The sequence below is a fragment of the Cajanus cajan genome, chromosome 9 (genome assembly GCF_000230855.2).
Source record: "Cajanus cajan strain Asha chromosome 9, NIPB_CcT2T_4, whole genome shotgun sequence".
NCBI lineage: Eukaryota > Viridiplantae > Streptophyta > Magnoliopsida > Fabales > Fabaceae > Cajanus > Cajanus cajan.
Genome location: NC_138525.1, coordinates 4160214 through 4177893, shown reverse-complemented (window position 1 = coordinate 4177893; position 17680 = coordinate 4160214). Strand labels below are relative to the sequence as shown.

The 17680-nt window shown below is 27.3% G+C and overlaps 2 protein-coding genes across 5 annotated transcripts; both read left to right on the top strand.

Moving 5' to 3' along the window:
* The first annotated feature begins 1489 nt into the window (after positions 1-1489).
* On the top strand, positions 1490-6942 carry LOC109791287 (elongation factor 1-beta 2). The gene is made up of 6 exons (XM_020350562.3): positions 1490-1724; positions 1830-1946; positions 2076-2139; positions 5795-5909; positions 6150-6263; positions 6529-6942. Exons 1-6 carry the CDS (start codon positions 1639-1641, stop codon positions 6690-6692), a joined length of 660 nt encoding a protein of 219 aa, XP_020206151.2. The 5' UTR covers positions 1490-1638; the 3' UTR covers positions 6693-6942.
* Positions 6943-11606: 4664 nt separating this feature from the next.
* On the top strand, positions 11607-14090 carry LOC109791293 (putative E3 ubiquitin-protein ligase RHC1A). Of its 4 annotated transcripts, none has more exons than XM_020350568.3 (2): positions 11607-11736; positions 12872-14090. In XM_020350568.3, exon 2 carries the CDS (start codon positions 12906-12908, stop codon positions 13896-13898), a length of 993 nt encoding a protein of 330 aa, XP_020206157.1. In that variant the 5' UTR covers positions 11607-11736; positions 12872-12905; the 3' UTR covers positions 13899-14090. The 4 variants fall into 4 exon arrangements, with proteins under 4 accessions (XP_020206157.1, XP_020206158.1, XP_020206160.1 ...); XM_020350569.3 differs by having other exon boundaries at positions 11616-11736; positions 12853-14090; XM_020350571.3 differs by having other exon boundaries at positions 11622-11680.
* The last annotated feature ends 3590 nt before the right edge of the window (positions 14091-17680 follow it).

The window sequence follows — 17680 nt, the reverse complement described above, 5'->3', positions numbered from 1 at the left end:
GCCCATAAAAAATGCATTATACTAATAAGTAATGCATAATGCATAAAAATCACCATATTTAAATATAGTATAATCGATCATACATTATACACATAAATTAAAAAACAAACACGAATAAGAAGGGTAAAATGGTAATTATATATTGATTATTTTTACATAAAAATTTAACTAAATAAAATATTATTTTAAAATACTAACCCCTTTATTACTTATATAATTTCATTCTATCAATCAACTATAAATTTTAATATATATATTTTTTGATATTTTATTAAATTCTTACTTCTTTATTTTTTTTCAATTCCTCCTGCTCCCAAGTAAAGCATTATAGTCATGCATCACACTAAATGTAAACCAATTATAAGCATTTTATAATTTAAAATACTGACATACCATCAGGAAAAAAAGAGGAAAATTTAAAATAATACCCCTATTTTATATTATAATTTTTGTCTACTATTGTATATGTTAAACATGAAATAGGAAAATGTGTATATATTCATTATAAAAAAAATTGTTCATCCATTATAAAATAACTACCTATAATTTTTCTTCCATAAAAATATGAAATGTCTTTTTCAATACTGGTATTATTATAATATTATTATTCCTATGCTTTTAGGATTATATGATTTACTTTTTTACTGATCTTAGTTTTAATTTATCATTTATAGACTGATTATCTCTCTCTTCTCTCTATATATATTTGTTAAAATATTTTTTTAGTCTTTATAATTTTACTTACTTGATTTATTATTTCTTATAATTTAAAATAAATTTTTAATTTCTATATTTATTTTTTCAATCATTTTTAATTCTTTTAATTTAAGATATATTTTTAATTTTGAAATTTTTTAATGTTTTAGTTATTATACTTAATTTTTTTTTAATAATATTATTTATTTTGTGTTGGTGTAATAAAGATTTTTAATTTTGTGAAAGTAAAAAAAGAATGTCTCAACAATAAATATTGAAAGTGAGTATATAAAAGATATATGAAACGTCAAAATATTTAATTTAAAATAAATTTAATAATTAAATTTGATATTAAATACAAGATTGAATTAATATTTATGTTACGTTAATATATACTAAAAAAAATATTCATAAAAAATACTAAAAATACAACATTACAAATAAAATTAACGGGAACTAAAATCATTAAAGTAGACGGTAAGTATAGAAACTAAAAAGTTTATAAAAGCTAAAAAAAGTAAAAGAAAAAAGAAGAAAAAGAAAAGTATAAGATTAAAAAAACATTTAAAAATATAAAGACTAAAAATAAAGTAAATAAAATTATAATATTATACAGACTTAAAAAAAATATTTTAACCTAGTTATTGTACTTCCATAAATTTTTTTCTTTTAATTTCTATTTGGTAATAAATCATAAAGATTGAAAAAATATTTATAATTGCAAAAATTAAAAAGAAAAAGTTTGGACTATAGAAAAAAAAATATTAAACCGAATTTATTTAGGCGAAAGTGGGAGCGGAACGTGAAATTGAGTGAGTTTCAGAAATCAGTAGGGTTTGTGACTGTGGATCTGCATCCTATAAATATCAATTACTGAATTTTGAAAGATTCTCACTCTCTGCATTGCAACTGCCACTCTTCCTTCTTCAATCTCACATATCAATGGCTATCACCTTCTCAGATCTACACACCGAAAAGGGCATCAAATCCCTCGATCAATTCCTTTCTGGCAAAACCTACATTTCTGGGTAACACTTCTAACATCTATTCAATTTGCATGAAAAAAAAAAACAATTTTTGACTGTTTCTGATATTTGGGTGATCGAATCTGTATGTGAATTTTTTAATTTCAGGGACCAATTGACAAAGGATGATGTCAAAGTGTATGCAGCTGTTGTGGAAAAGCCAGGTGACTCTTTTCCCAATGCTGCCAAGTGGTACCATGCTGTCACTTCCCGTCTTGCTCCAAGGTTTCTTCCTCTCTCATTTCATTTCCCCCTTTTTTTTTCTGCTGGGAAAAATCCCAATTTTGTTTTACATTATTTGATTTTTGCCAATTTTTGATTTTTTTTTTTAAATTTCGATTTTTATTTGATTAGCTTCCCTGGGAATGCTCAAGGGGTAAGATTCGGTGGTAAGGCTGAAGCTGCACCTGCCAAAGCGGTATGCACTTTCCTTAGTTTTATTTATACTTTGTTGCCTTATGCTATTTTCTTTCAAAATAAAAAAAGTTTTATTGTATTGAAAATGCATAAAGCATTTTAGTAATTTAGGGCATTCGATAACTAGACTCTTAATTTATATTAAAATATGTGAAGGATGGATCATTTTCTTTTTTTAACAGTAAACTAGTTGAAAAATCATTAAATTAGTAAGAGTTTGAGAGTGGTTGTATATGTGTATGTATATCCTAGTGGGTTATAAATAGTTAATAGTTATATTGGGGGACAATTGTGATCTTTATGATTATGGGAAATGTATGGGAGTGGAGGCTCGGTAGGAGTAGGAATGTAGAGATAGCAGTGAGGGACCCAATTCCTTGCTATCAGGAAAGTAATTGCAGAGAATCTCCACTGTTAAATTTATTTTCATAAAATAAAAAAGTTAATAAATATAAATTTAAGCATTGGACTATGACTGCAGCAGGACCTGGAGGTACTTTTGTGACTGCAGGGAATTTGAGTCCAGCTAGTTGTGGGGTAGAAGAGATAGGACGTGGATTTCCTGCAATCTGAGAGAGTGGAAGCAAAATCTTTACCATTAATTTTGATTTTCAAACTTCATAAAGTTAATGGAATAGAAATGAAAAAAACTTGTGCTGAGGGATCATGATTGTAGAGTTGAATAGCAAACTAAGAAATTCTGATTGTCGCATAAAACAAGTATAAAATAGTAACGGAATGGAGCTGTGCTCCTTGCAGATGTGATGAAAATTACAAGAAAACTGTAGAAGACCTAAAAGAAAGTTCCCAGGGTCCCTTTTTTCTGAGGTAGAAGTTTCTTCCCTCACCTCAACTGATATTCCATTAACAATTCTCTAAGATACCCCCCTCTCCACTTATATAGAATTGCTTCCATCTCTCCACGCATGAATTGCCAACTAACCTTTCTGTTATATGCCCCCTTCAAACTGCTTTCTCTCCCTCCAATTCCCACCCTACCCTTACCACTCCTTTATTTGTTAGCTCCTAACTGCAGGCCCAGTAAGCCCAAAACAATGGGTTACCCATCAGAGGACCTTGGATATTCATAGTTAGAACTATATTTTACATGACAGAGAACTTGTAGATATAATAAAAATCAAATTAAATCCGAATTAGCAGCAGCATGATGTATGACACCATGGTAATTTTTATGTGTTTCAAATGGTTGCAAATAGTTAAAATGTTTACTTCTTTAATTCATGCAGAACTTTCCGCCTGTAACGCCCGATTCTAACGCCCAATTTATATAATAATAATTATATATTTTCTTATATAATATTTTCACAATTATATCGTTAACAATATATTTTTTTTTAATAAAGATAAAGGTAAAGAACAATCATATTTTGTGAATTTAATACATGATATATCGTTCTAAAATATTTACAATAATGTATTATTTTACACAATATATTTTTCTTTCACTTTTATTACAATATTTACATTGATAGTGAAAATAAATTTACAAAAATTGTAATAGATTCATCAAATAGCCTCCTTCCAAGGAATACCACAGCTATATCAACTGCAAAATGATCTGGAATCCAAAGTAGATCCTATCTATTTTGTAATATATTTAATTTATAAAAAACAAAGAAAAGAGAGGAGTAAGAACAATATCCAATAAATACAATAATTCAAAAGAATAAACAGAATTATTTGTAATCAATATTAAACGTATATATATGTATATATATAAATATAAATATATATACAACTCATATTAGATTTTCATGATACAATAAAATTTGAATTATACTTGTAGTGACTAGTCAGGATAAATGAGCATCATCATAACATCAACCAATAAAAGGATATTTCACCTTAATCAACAATAGGATATTTCACCTTCATTTCTTTACTCATTTAAATCCCCAAGGTCAAACCTCCAGCTACAAATAATTCAAACTTTATCTTCTATGGCCATAGAACAATATTTATCTTCATAAATACGTGAAGAAATAACAACAAAACGAGTCCAAGATATCACAACTATAACATAGTTGATTATAAATATATTTACAATAAATATATCCATGTAAAAAGAATATATTAAGAATACCAATGATATAAATAAAAATGACAATCATTATAAAATAATGAAACAATATAAAATATGAACACCTTAATAATTATTATAGACAAAAATAATCAAAGGTTAAGCAAATAAATGAGGTTAGGGACACCCCACTAAATAAATATACATAAAAAAATAACATAAATAAATAAAAATAGGAGTAGATAAAATTTTAAAGAGATAAGGTTCTCCTCCCCCTTACCTAGATAAGTAGGAGCTAAAACTTGAGCAGAACCTCCCCCCTCTGGATTCCCTCTTTCTTTCCCTCTCTTTCCCTCTTTCTTTCTCTTCTCTCTCTCTCTCTCTCTCTCTCTCTCTCTCTCTCTCTTTCTCTTTCTCTTTCTCTCTCTAAATTTCCACTTCTGGCTGTATGATTTTTTTCACAGCCCCCTGCCTCCTATTTATAGGCAATCTGACGCACCCGGAACGGCCCGTACTGATTTCGGAACGGCCCGTTCCGGAACGTTCAAATATGCGTAAAATTATCAACTGGAACGACCCGTTCTAATATCGGAACGGCCCGTTTTCAAAAAGTAGAACGGCCCGTTTTGAAACCAGAACGGCCCGTTCTCAATCTCAGCAGAACGACCCGTTCTCCCTCCGGAACGGCCCGTTCTCCTTGTTGGAACGGCCCGTTCTGGGCCCGTTCTCAACTTGAAATTTCAGTATATTTTTATTGCTTGGAACGGCCCGTTCCAATTTTGGAACAGCCCGTTCCAAGTTACCCTTTTACCCCTCAAACTTTAATAAAATTGCAAAAATGCCATTAATAATAAAATTACAAAAATACCCTTATTCCTTTATTAAAATTACAAAATGCCATTAATTACAAAAGTACCTTTTTTAAAAAATTGGGGTGTTACACCGCCATTTTTATCCATCTCAAGTTTTTTTTTTCCCTACACTTTCTTGCTTGTTACACCTCTTATTTTTTCCTTTCAATATTTTGATCCTATAACACGGTAAATTTAAAAATATCACTCTGACGAAAATAGAAAATTTGTTTTAAATTTTTTTGAAAAAAAATAAAACGTTAGATTTGCACTTGATAAAGGAATTAGAATGTTATTTTCTTTTCAAAATATACATCCATATTTTACTCATTTAATACCTGTTTCTTTTTATAATGTGTGAATTTGAAATCAAATAGGTTATGCCCATTTGGGTGAACACTTGGATGGAATTACTTTGATATTGAATGTTAGAAAGAAAAGAGTTTGATATTGTAACCATATTCATATCTAACATGTTTACTGTATAGTTCTTGAACGAGACAGTTATTAGCTTAGATAGCAATATTGAAAGCACATTTTATAGTTGAATAATACTATAATTTACTTTTGACTTGAGATAGTTTCTTTAGTTATCTGAATACCCCATGGCTCATGCAGAGTAGTTGTTGTTATAATGTAGACTTTTGACTTTATAGTATACAGTTAGTTATTGTGAAGTGCAAGATATTATTGTAGTTGTACTGAAGCTGCTCATTGAACCGCCTCAACTAACTTGATCACTGGGATTTATTTGAATTTACCAGGCTGCTACTGCTGATGATGATGATGATCTTGATCTCTTTGGTGACGAAACAGAGGAGGATAAGAAGGCAGCAGAGGAAAGGGAGGCTGCTAAAAAGTCTACCAAGAAAAAAGAAAGTAAGCTTTCTTTTAGAGTCTCTTGACTGTTATTTGTTGTCCACGAAGCTGTCCTTGAATTTGTTTAATCCACCTAAATTACCTTGTAATTTGGGGAGGGTAAAGGAATGTTTTGTTATATGGTAGAATGATAGGTTGAAATTTATGATATGTTGTCACATATTCAAACTATTTTCTTATCTTTAGATCTTATTTGCTTGCTGAAAGTGTTTGAAACTGTCACTAACTGACATTTTATAGGTGGCAAGTCTTCCGTCCTGCTTGATGTCAAGCCTTGGGATGACGAAACTGACATGAAGAAGCTGGAAGAGGCTGTCCGCAGTGTTGAGATGCCTGGTTTATTGTGGGGAGCATGTATGTTGAAATTTTCACCAAATTTTCTCATGCATATTTGATGCACTTATCTTCTTTAAAAAAATTACAATATATCTCTAAGAGATTTCACATCAACTAGAGATATGATTAAAATATTATATACAAGTGAAAAGTAATCATTATTTTACAAATTGATTTTGTCAAATTCACTTTCTTAAGCTGGTTTTGTAAGGTTAACTGATTAAGTTAGGTCCAAATCCATTTTCTTAAGAATATCTAAAATGGTTTTTTGCAATTGATGCAGGCAAACTGGTTCCAGTGGGTTATGGGATCAAGAAATTGCAGATCATGATGACCATTGTTGATGACCTTGTATCTGTGGACACCCTCATTGAGGAACGCCTCACAGTGGAGCCATGCAACGAGTACATCCAAAGCTGTGACATTGTTGCATTCAACAAAATTTAAGTTTTATTCTTGGATTTTGAGTTTTAGCCATTTTCAAGCGGCTAAACAGCATTTTAGTCTGATACTCCCTCCTTTTCATCGTTCAGTTCATGTTGGTCTTTTTCAATAGTGGTTTTGTTGCAAGAATTTTGAAAAAAGTGATATAGAATTATAGATATTATCAACTATCCATGCTACGGTGTAGCTTTGAATATTATTTCTTGAATTAGATTTTTGGGAATAACATAACTGAACGATGTGCTTCCATTTAGTTTTTTATTCAAGTTTTTGAAAACCTCTAATGTTATTTCTTCATGTTGTATAGCGTAAAGCCACTTTGGTTGCTGACATATAATAATAAATATATAAATTTCTTTTCAAAGATTATTATCGGTGCCTTGTCGCTCTCGAAAACAACCTCTTAAGAATACGCTGTCCTTTGAGTGCGTGCCCCTCACAAAGCCAATTTTGCTGACCTTAGCTTCATAAACACCACCGAACAATCATTATTGTACCATTGTTAACCAAGAATACGTTACATAAACTGTGATATGATTCTTCTAACTTATATTTAAGTATAATTTTTAAAAATATCTTAACTTTTATTGTCTAGTGTTATTATCTTTTAGATAATCATTTTCTATTTTTACCACACAAAAACCTGTATTGCTTTGTTGATAATCCAATACCTTTACCCTCATAAAGGTGCAATGTGGAAGAGTTGCATTAATGCGGAACGAACAAATAATATCATAATTAATTTGGCTACAATAACTTTGATTGATTTTGCTCAGCTTTATTTTTTTCAACCAAATATACTTTACTTCAACTTTTTTGTCATGTAAGACTTGATTGTTTTGACTATCCTTACTGAGCCCAATTCGATTTTTTTTTGTTTTTTTTTTAAGTTTCAATTTGAAGAAAATTCCCTTGTATGGGTATAGAATGCTACAAGTCCTAGCAATAATATAATTTGCATATTCTCTATTAATAGATAAAATTTGAAAATCAAATCCAAGTAAAAAGCTTAGCATTTGAAAGATAAAACTTAGATCCAATATTATTTTGGTAATATGTGTAATTAATAATTATATTAAATATTATTGTGTTTATTATATATACTATTTGAATGTAGACTTAATATCGCTTTTATTATAATCCCCCAAAATAGAATATTCTACCTACCAATTTTTTATTCAAATTAAAAAAAAAAGTCAATTAATTTAACCACTACTAACATTAGAATGTATTGAAAAACATTAGTTAAGATTAAAAAAAAAAATGCTAGTTGCGGGTCAAAGAAATGTCGAAATCAAAAGTCGTGAGTCACATTTATGGGTGACATAAAGTTAGTTGTGAGGCTTAAACAAATGGGACGAATGCAATTATAGGACACCATCACATTGTCGTGCTATCTATACAATGGTCCTTCCCATGTTGGTGGATCCATTCATATTTCATTTACTTGTGAGTAGTGACTTCTATAATCTCACTCAATACATGGCACATGTTTTAAATTAATTTTAATTTCTTTTAATGAAAAATGAGTTTAAAATCTAAATATTAAAATGTCAACTATTTACAAATCATGTTAGATATTATTTTAAATTAATTTGTTATAAAAATTAACAAAATGACCATCTCTAATTGGTTAACAATGTAAATTTTGTTAGTGCATGTATATTATTTTTTCATAAAAATAGTCAAGTTTAAGGGAAATATGTCAGTAAATTATTTTTTGACATAATTATTTAAAAAAAAAAAAACTAAATGGCATTTCATGTTGATTTTGTTAAATAACCCGAGCTCATTATTTATCAATGAGATTAACATAAAATTCACATAATAACGTAAGGTTAAAAAGAAAATATAAAAAACATGATGTTAATATTTTTAACTATAATGTTATTTTAAATGTATCTAAATATTCACTTTATACTTGGATATAAAAAAATAAAATTCATTCAGAAACAACTGTTATAAAATATTAATAAAATACATATGATTTCCTATTACAACCAAGTAATCTCACAGTGATTTATAACGGTGAAAATAGTGTATTTTGATATTTTACACGATTACTTTTTTATTTTAAATTATCTCATAACATTAGCAAAAAAAAATTATATAACAAAAGTGAGCTTCTCTTTCAAAGTAATTAAAACAAAATAAGTACTTAAATTATGATTTTAGACAAAAGTTATCTCTAATGTCATAATTTTGAATCTTATAGCCATCACTTTTAGGGAGAAATAGCTTTGCTTGACCACTATCTTTATATTTTAGTCTTATACAAGAAGTCATTATTGAAAATTGTAACATGATTGATTTTGATGTATTGATTTAATTATATGTTTAATTGTATGATTTGTATTGTTTAGTTGTTAATTATTGTTGATAACTCTAGTGATCAAAAGGATCTTGAAAGTAAAAATGGCCTATGAAATAGGTTAGAATTATTTTTGTTTAGCTTAAAAAAAGGTATATAAGATTTTTCTTAAGATATAAATTTTATAAGTTCAGATTTTAAAAAAACTATAAAAAAAAAGTTTGAAATAAATCCTATGAAAACTAAATTTTCTTTCTCATCTTTTTCTACTAAAATTATTCCTTTTACCCTATTTCACATAGTGATTAACAATAAGGTTCAAGATCGTAGCTGAGAATCTTAATTAGTGAAAATCGTACCATGACTCAAAATTTTTCTTTTTCCTCCTTTTTTTTTCTTCTAATATTTCATATATGACATGATTCATCAATGTTAAATTTTTAAAAAATAGATTAATCATTAAATCATTGAGAACAATGATTTATAATTTATTGATTCTAATGTGATATTATCAATATAATAACTAAATATATATTTTAAAATATTATATAATATATTTAATATAGAAGATAAGTCAGATGGAATCATGGAATTATAAATTAATATCATATAACTATATTATATATTTTTTGGAATAAAAAATGAGTTGAATTAATAAATAAATATAAATTGAGTGCATATCATCAATAAAAAGATACTAACTTAAATATATTTTAAGCTGTAATAAAAATATGCTAATAAGATATGATGAAGAAGTTGTGATCATTGGTCAGAATATAAGTGTGTTTGAAAATCATTAAGAGAATTTATAATCTAGTTTGACTAAATTATAAAATTAAAAAAAAAAAAACATACATTTTAACAAGATATGGTGTTGAAGTTGTAATCAAATATTCAATTGCGAACATATATGTCTCAAAATAGATCTATCAAACATGTGAATAGAATAAGATCGAATCCTCAAATAATTTATAATATTTTTTATTTTATTTTGACTAATGTTTTTTATGTAATATTTTTTCATTTTTTAAAACGGTTTTATTTATAATTTCACATGATAACTTTTAAATTAATTGCAGTTGATACTTTTGAAGAAGATATTTACAATACTTATTTTATTTGTAATTTGATATTATTTTAAGTATATATTTCTGATTTAATTGATATTAATATTTGTTTATGCGATATTGTATCAATTTTTTTGAACTAACATTCATTCACAACTTCACATAATAACTTTTTTTTTATTATATGATTTAAATGAGTTGGCTTTTAAATGTACAACTTATACAATTTAATATTTAATTAAAACTAAAATTTAATATAATTCATTTTTTACTTATTACTGTATTTTTTTACTGCATTACTGCCATTTTTTTAAAACAAACAAATTCATCAAAATTTATAATATAAGAAAATATTTAAGTAAAAAGAATGTAAAATTTATTAATAAAAAATTATTAAATTTTTGTTTAACGCAAAAATAACAATCATATTTAATTGTTTCAATTTACTGCATTACTGTAACTAGTTTTACTTTTTTCGATTTTGACACTCTTAAATAAAAAAATATATAAATTATACTTATTGAATGTATTTGGATTAAGATGATAAGTAGATATTAATATTTAATACAAATTTTCTTCATATTAACTTCAGTAAAATAACATATGTTCTCTTACATTTATGTTTACTCACACCTCTTTAATATTTTATATTAATATTTCAAATTTTTAATATGTTGCAAATTTAAGTAATAATATATATTTATATTATCAACTTATTAGATTAATTTGAGTTATTAAAATCAAATTATGTAAGATTTTAATTAAATTATATTATAATGAAGCAGACAATTATATTTCATCATTTTAATTAAATTATTAATATATATTTAAAATATTGTATTTTACACTTTTGATTTCATATATTGAACACATTCATAATTGTTTTAAATATATATGTTTTATTTTTTATATATGATTATTAATTTTTATTTATTTAAAAAAAAATTGATCCCATTAACCAAAAGTCTTGATCCATCATTGTTTGATGAATCTTATACTCTGAAGTGTTATTCTCATGGATATGATTGGTTGGCAATTAAGAAGTGTTTAATATGCAAAAAAAAAAATTTACTTTCTCATTTATGTAATGTTAGAATTGTTAGTTTTTGTTTGTTATTACATTCCTAAAAATATTGTTTCTCAAAGAATGATTTTTAGATAGATTTCTGAATTAAAAACAAATCTTTATGTTATCTTTATTTACTTATCTAATATAATAAAAATATACTAATTTCAAATGATATTTATAAACATTTATTAATCTCAACTAAATAGATTTTTATCATTATTAAAAATCATGATTTTTATATATGAATAAATTTATGGTGTATCAAATATTACTTTAAAATTTACATTTTTTAAAATAAAATATTTTTAAAATTATATTCTTATAACCTTTTATTAAACATGAGGATAGATCTTCTTCCATATATTCTCCGAAATTAAAAAATATAATTCGAAACAAGTGGCTCTAAGTTTTTTTTTTTTTTTTTTTTTTTCACACTACGAAATTTACTTTAAATTTTATTATAAAAAGAAAGAGCCATTATTGTGAATTGGTAAAAAATCACTGGACTTTTTCCACAGTGGGACAAACCTCAGAAGCAGAAAAGGTCTTCTTCTCTCTCCTCTCTCTCTCTTTCTCTCTTCCCAGGTTCAGAATCTCACGGTACTAAGCTCTCACTTCTTGCTTTTCAGTTTTTTTTTTTTTTTTTTCTTTTTTTTCTTTTGGTTAGTTCACGCCGATGAATCCTTAGTCTTTCTGCTCTCATGCAAATTTTTTTTTTTTTTCTGTTTATACCCTATTTTTTTTGGCGGTTTATTATGTATGATTTTGTGCTTAATTTGGCCATTGGAATAAATAGGCGTTTTTAATTGAAACCCCATTTGAAAAAAATTGTGCTTTGATTTCAAGTTCTTTGTTTTCTTCTTAATTTTCAATTGGGGCTTAGTTATGCTTTGACTGTCTCCGAGGTTTTGATTCATGATAAGTGTTCTTTGCATCGTTCATGAATGTTGTTATTCTCCTGTTCATCTTTGAAAAAAAAAAATTTGGGAAAAAAATTATTTCATTTCAATTTGTCTATTATGATGAATGTGCAGAGATTTTGTTCCCCATATCGTAAGTGTTTGACCTGATTCTTGAACTGTTTTATGTTGTGCTGATGGACGGAAATATGGCTTTTGTCTGAGAGCAAACTATAATTGCAATTGTTGTGTTGGGTAATTTTACACTGATATCTAGCACTTGGTTTAATGGGTTCATTCAATTGATGATTTGCATTTTGTGATCTGTAATTGTTGTGAAATTAGGAGTGCTTGCAACACAATTTTTATTACACTATTTTCTTTTGGTTAAAAATTATTGAAAATCACCATGTCATAGTGAAAATCATCAAATAGAAGATGAGACCAACATCGATTCTTCAGTCCCAATAAATTTCAGTTGATTGCAAAAGGTGTCAAAGAATGTGTAGCGAACATTTCTCTCATCAGATTTGTTCTAGTGTTTCATAATTTGATCCAGAAGTGTTCAAATAATCATCACGAAGCTCTCTTATTTGGCAGCATGAGTGACTCTCTAGTTAAAAATAAAGCATTAATAATATTTTGCTCACTAGGTTATTCATGTTTACTATTTAGGATAGTACATAACAAATTTGCATTGAACCTTCGGGGCTTTTTCAGTTTTTGATTTTAACTTTAAGATTATTCTTTTGAACCGTTTGATTAATTAATTGTTTTTCACTTGTGAATATATGCGCGTGTATTTGACACAGAACAGAAGTTGAATTTTGGTGCAGATTGTACAATTTAATAATCTTGTTAAAGAGAAAGATGTCAAGTGGAGCAACACACTGGTGTTATGAATGCAGACAGCCAATCGTGCTTGATGGGAGAGATGTTGTTTGCCCCTACTGTGATCAAGGATTTATACAAGAACTTGATGAGTTGCGAGGAACCACACCACACCATCCCTTTTCGTCACAGTCGGGAGAGTTTCATCAAATGCCGGACATTTTCGATGCTATACATGCCTTTATGGGGCAGAGAGGCACTGACCAGAGGTTTGGGCTTATGGACGCTGTTGATAATTTCATGAGGCATAGAATGGCTGGAAGGAACTCAAACTTTGATGTTAGAGGGAGGTCTGGTTCTCTCCCTGCTCCTGAACAGAGTTGGGGTGTTTTTAGTTCTGGTCCTTATTTGATATTTCATGGTCAAGTTCCTGGATTCACCTTGGCTAATGGCAGCCCAAGAGGTGGTCCTAGGCGTGTTGACTTCGGTGACTACTTTATGGGTCCTGGACTGGAAGAACTTATCGAGCAACTCACCATGAACGACCGCCGCGGTCCTCCCCCAGCTGCACGATCTTCAATTGATGCAATGCCTATTGTTAGGATAACACAGGCGCATCTACGGTCAGATTCACACTGTCCAGTTTGCAAAGAAAAATTTGAATTGGGCACTGAAGCCAGAGAGATGCCATGCAACCATATTTACCATTCTGACTGTATTGTTCCTTGGTTGGTTCAGCATAACTCATGTCCTGTTTGCCGTGTTGAGCTGCCACCTCAAGGACAGGTTAATTCCCGTGGCACTCGAAGTTGGGGAGGAAGGAATGTCGGCAACAACAGCAGTAGCAGTAGCAATGATAGTTCCAGGGCCAGGGAGAGCAACCATGGAAGGAGAAATCCACTATCATTTTTGTGGCCATTCCGCTCGTCTAGCTCGAACAATAATCATTATACTGAGACTGGGGGAAGCAGCTCTTCAACCACTCCTGAGCAGAATAATGGAACAAGTTATGGTTGGCCTTTTGATCACTAAAAGTGACATTTCTTCTCCCGGTTAAGTATAATTTGCTGTCTAATAATGCTTGTAATTTAAATGCCAAGGAAAGAGTTTATTAATATTGTATTCTGAATTTAATCTCTTGTAAGGAAGATGGAAGATAGAAGTTTCTTAAAATCTTTGTATATGAAATTGCTTGGTTAGTTGAATCTCTTTAAAACTTTCACATTTCACCTCTCATTACCGAAATTGATTGTGACTTGCTGCTAAGTTAGTTTGTGTGGTTCCTTCAAGGCCTAGGCAGCAAGCACTATCACTGCATTATGTAGCTTGTGGAGTGCACTCTTGAGAATGTTGTCAAATTCATTCTTTGTTTCGGTTTGCTAGCATGCTTCTGTGAAATTTCATTGGCCAGTGAGGTCTTGCGCTAGAATCCTTTAGAAAATATTTCGATTGGGCTGGCAAAAAAACTTGGCAAACTTTATATTTTGGATTGAATTTGAGTTATAGAGTCGATTTGAATGATCTTAGAAGTATTTTTTAAAGTTTTTTTACTAAAAAAATACTCTTTATTTCTATTAAAAAAACTCAGAAATGTTTTTAACTTGTATCTAACAATTAAAACTATGGAAGAATTCTCTACGAATCCTGTCATATATTTTATACATTTCATTGCATGCCTTGATAATTTGGAGTTATTTCAACACAAATGAAAGTTGTTTTAGAAACTATTGCAACTGTTGACATGATTATGATGTTTATTTAAATAATTGTAGTCACAGATTTTTTTTAGTGTGTTACAATGACTCAACGCGTAATCAAACAGGCACTCGAGCATTTATTTTAGTTTGCTAACCCATCCATTAACTACCTAAATAGGGAATTAATAGCATAGTTTTGGCGATATTGTAGGATATCAACCAAATTTGTTTCCACCCTTTAGGTCAAAATTAATTGGCAGCATAAAGAGATTCAAAATCCTTATACTTTCAAATCTTACATTAATGGAAAAACTATTATTAAGACACAAGGTGAAAATGTATGAGGTCATAGTCTAGGAATCGAAATTATGATTTTGCCAAAAAGTAGTTGTGTTTAATTTGAAAAGTGCGAATTGATATAGTTATTTACTTTGAAAAGCTGAAAATCAATTAGTTTCATCTTTAGATATCATATTCTCGTGAGGACTTAATTTAAACATGTTTGGATATACTTATCTAAAAGTAGATAAAAAAAAATAAGAAAAAAAACTATAAAAAAAAAAAAAGATTCATGAGGTGAAACTAGTATATATATAAATTTAAAAAAAATACAAAAGCTAATATAAATTAATTTTTATAAATTAATTTTTTAATTTATAAAGAAGTTTATTTCATTTTCTTTTCTTCCTTATATGAATTTCAGAAAAAGTTTATTTAGATAGACTAATACATAATATATGTTTTCGATGCATAACTTTTATTAATTAATATATTGTCAATAATTTTATAATAAAAATAAATTATATCAATTCAATCATTAAATTATAATTTTATATTGTTTTAAACTTTTATATCAAATCTTATTAAAATTAAATAATAAGATGATTAAATTTATTTATATTTTAATATATTAAAAAAATTATAATATCAATTTTAATTTTTATGAATGAGATATTATAATTTTGAATTAATATAAATTTTTATATATATAATCTAGATAAAAGAATCTTTCAATCAAATAATACGTTTGTGAAAGCATCATTCAATTAAAATATTAAATAGTGAGTTAACAAAAATTATACTGATATAATTTTATTTTTTCTTATAAAAAGAGTAATGTTACATGTATAAACAACAATTAATATAACATAATTTTTGTATTTATCTATTTTTATTTTTTTTCATTTATTATGTAATATATAATACATTGAAAATTTATTTAATTTTTCTATTTATTAGTGGGATTGAGTCAACGTATGAAACAGTAGGAATGTAGCAAAGAGTCGTGGGCTGAAGTGAATGTGTCTTCTTGTAGTCCGAATAATCAGAGATATATCATTTCGTCTCACAAGAAAGATAAAACATATCACAATCACACAATGGGGGCCAACTCTAATGGAGTTTCTAACTTTAACATGCTTATTTTTATTTATTTAATTACGTTATTATAATTATAGATAAATGATAATGACTATTAAGAAAAATGAAAACATATCATGGATCAACTTTTAACAACATGTACAATAGTTTACGATAAACCCTAAACCCTAAACTTTATAATTAAGCAACTCTTATCTATTTTAAATAAGTTTTACTGTGTTACGTCACTTATAAGTAATTCATATTATACTTTTATAATTTTTATTTTAATAAAAATTGTTTATAAGCACTTCCAATGACAAATTCTTGTAAACATTGTTGCTTATTTTTAAGATATATCTAAGCACTCCTTGTTAATGTTTAATTATATTTATTTGTTTTTATTTTACCTTTTCTTTTAAATAAAATTTGAAATCATTATGATTAACTTTCTTTATATATCCATTTTAAGATAAATAAAATGAACTCAAAGGTGCTTTAATTTTATTTATATGAAATTAAATATCTATAATCATAATAACGTAGTTCAATTGATGGGAAAAAAGCGATAACATTTCTACTAATTAAATATTATATTTAATTAATATTACAAAACTTAAAGGGAGGTAAGAAAATATCTTTTATAAAAAACATTGAATATAGTTTAAAAAAAATAAAAGTATAACAAAAAAAGGAAGAGAGAAGACCATTTCCTTTGTTTTAGTTAACACAACAGTAACACGACGGACTGTGACTTTTATTTATAGTGACAGCAATAAAAACTTAATTTGTAAATAATCAAATATAATTGAAAAAATACGTTTAAAATAAAAATAAGCTAATAATGAGAGTTTGAATATACTTCATTTTTTAAGTTTTAATTTTGTTGTCGTTATTGAAATATATATATATATATATATATATATATATATATATATATATATATATATATATATATATGGTGATAAAAATAAATTAGCTTATTAAAGTTATAACCAGAAAAAACATGAATAAGTAAATATGAATGATAAAAAATATTTCAAAATTGTATAAAGGTGTTGTGAACATAGAAGTTGAATTGCTAAATATTACATTATTACGAGCGATCACTAAATCTTGAAATTGAAGATAGCAAATAATTATGGTTTAGACTTTTCTTGTTTATTTAATATAAAATAAGAATAGGTTTTTTTTTTTGGGTTATGTTTGTTCTTTTAATTTTTCATTTTATGGTCAAAGTTACGACTAATATTTTAGCAGATAAAAATAAGTTTTCTCAGGTTTATTTTTTATAAATACATGAATTGAATACACTCTTTATTTACAATGTACCAAAAAAATTTATTTACTAGACACGTAGTTAAAATATTTTTACATCGAAACTGTTCCATCATCATAATAAATTATTTTAATTTTATGAAATTGAAATCAAATGTACTTTTTTTTTTTTAGTTTTCAACCCATTTTTAACCAAAAATGAAAATTTTAACTAAAAAGATGAGAGATTAAATAAACGAAATGAAAGTGTTGATAAGCTGTGTCTTGTCATGATTTTGCTTTAAACCCTAAATAGTGAATTTGTCATGAATTGAAAAACGAAAGGTGGGACCCTGTTGGCATGCATGCATTAATTAATTACTATGCCTATGCCTTGGAGTCACAAGCACCATCATTCTCTGCCACCAAAGTTTGTATATCTGTCACAAAAAATACAAACTACAACTAGAGTCGCATATCAAGAGAATTTTTTTATACCAC

Bases quoted from the DNA above. Each gene is read 5' to 3' on its own strand.
- LOC109791287 (XM_020350562.3), top strand. From the start codon at position 1,639: ATGGCTATCACCTTCTCAGATCTACACACCGAAAAGGGCATCAAATCC. The intron at 2,140-5,794 runs GTATGCACTTTC...TGAATTTACCAG, and splicing joins AAGCTGCACCTGCCAAAGCG to GCTGCTACTGCTGATGATGA. The intron at 6,264-6,528 runs GTATGTTGAAAT...CAATTGATGCAG, and splicing joins TGGTTTATTGTGGGGAGCAT to GCAAACTGGTTCCAGTGGGT.
- LOC109791293 (XM_020350568.3), top strand. From the start codon at position 12,906: ATGTCAAGTGGAGCAACACACTGGTGTTATGAATGCAGACAGCCAATC.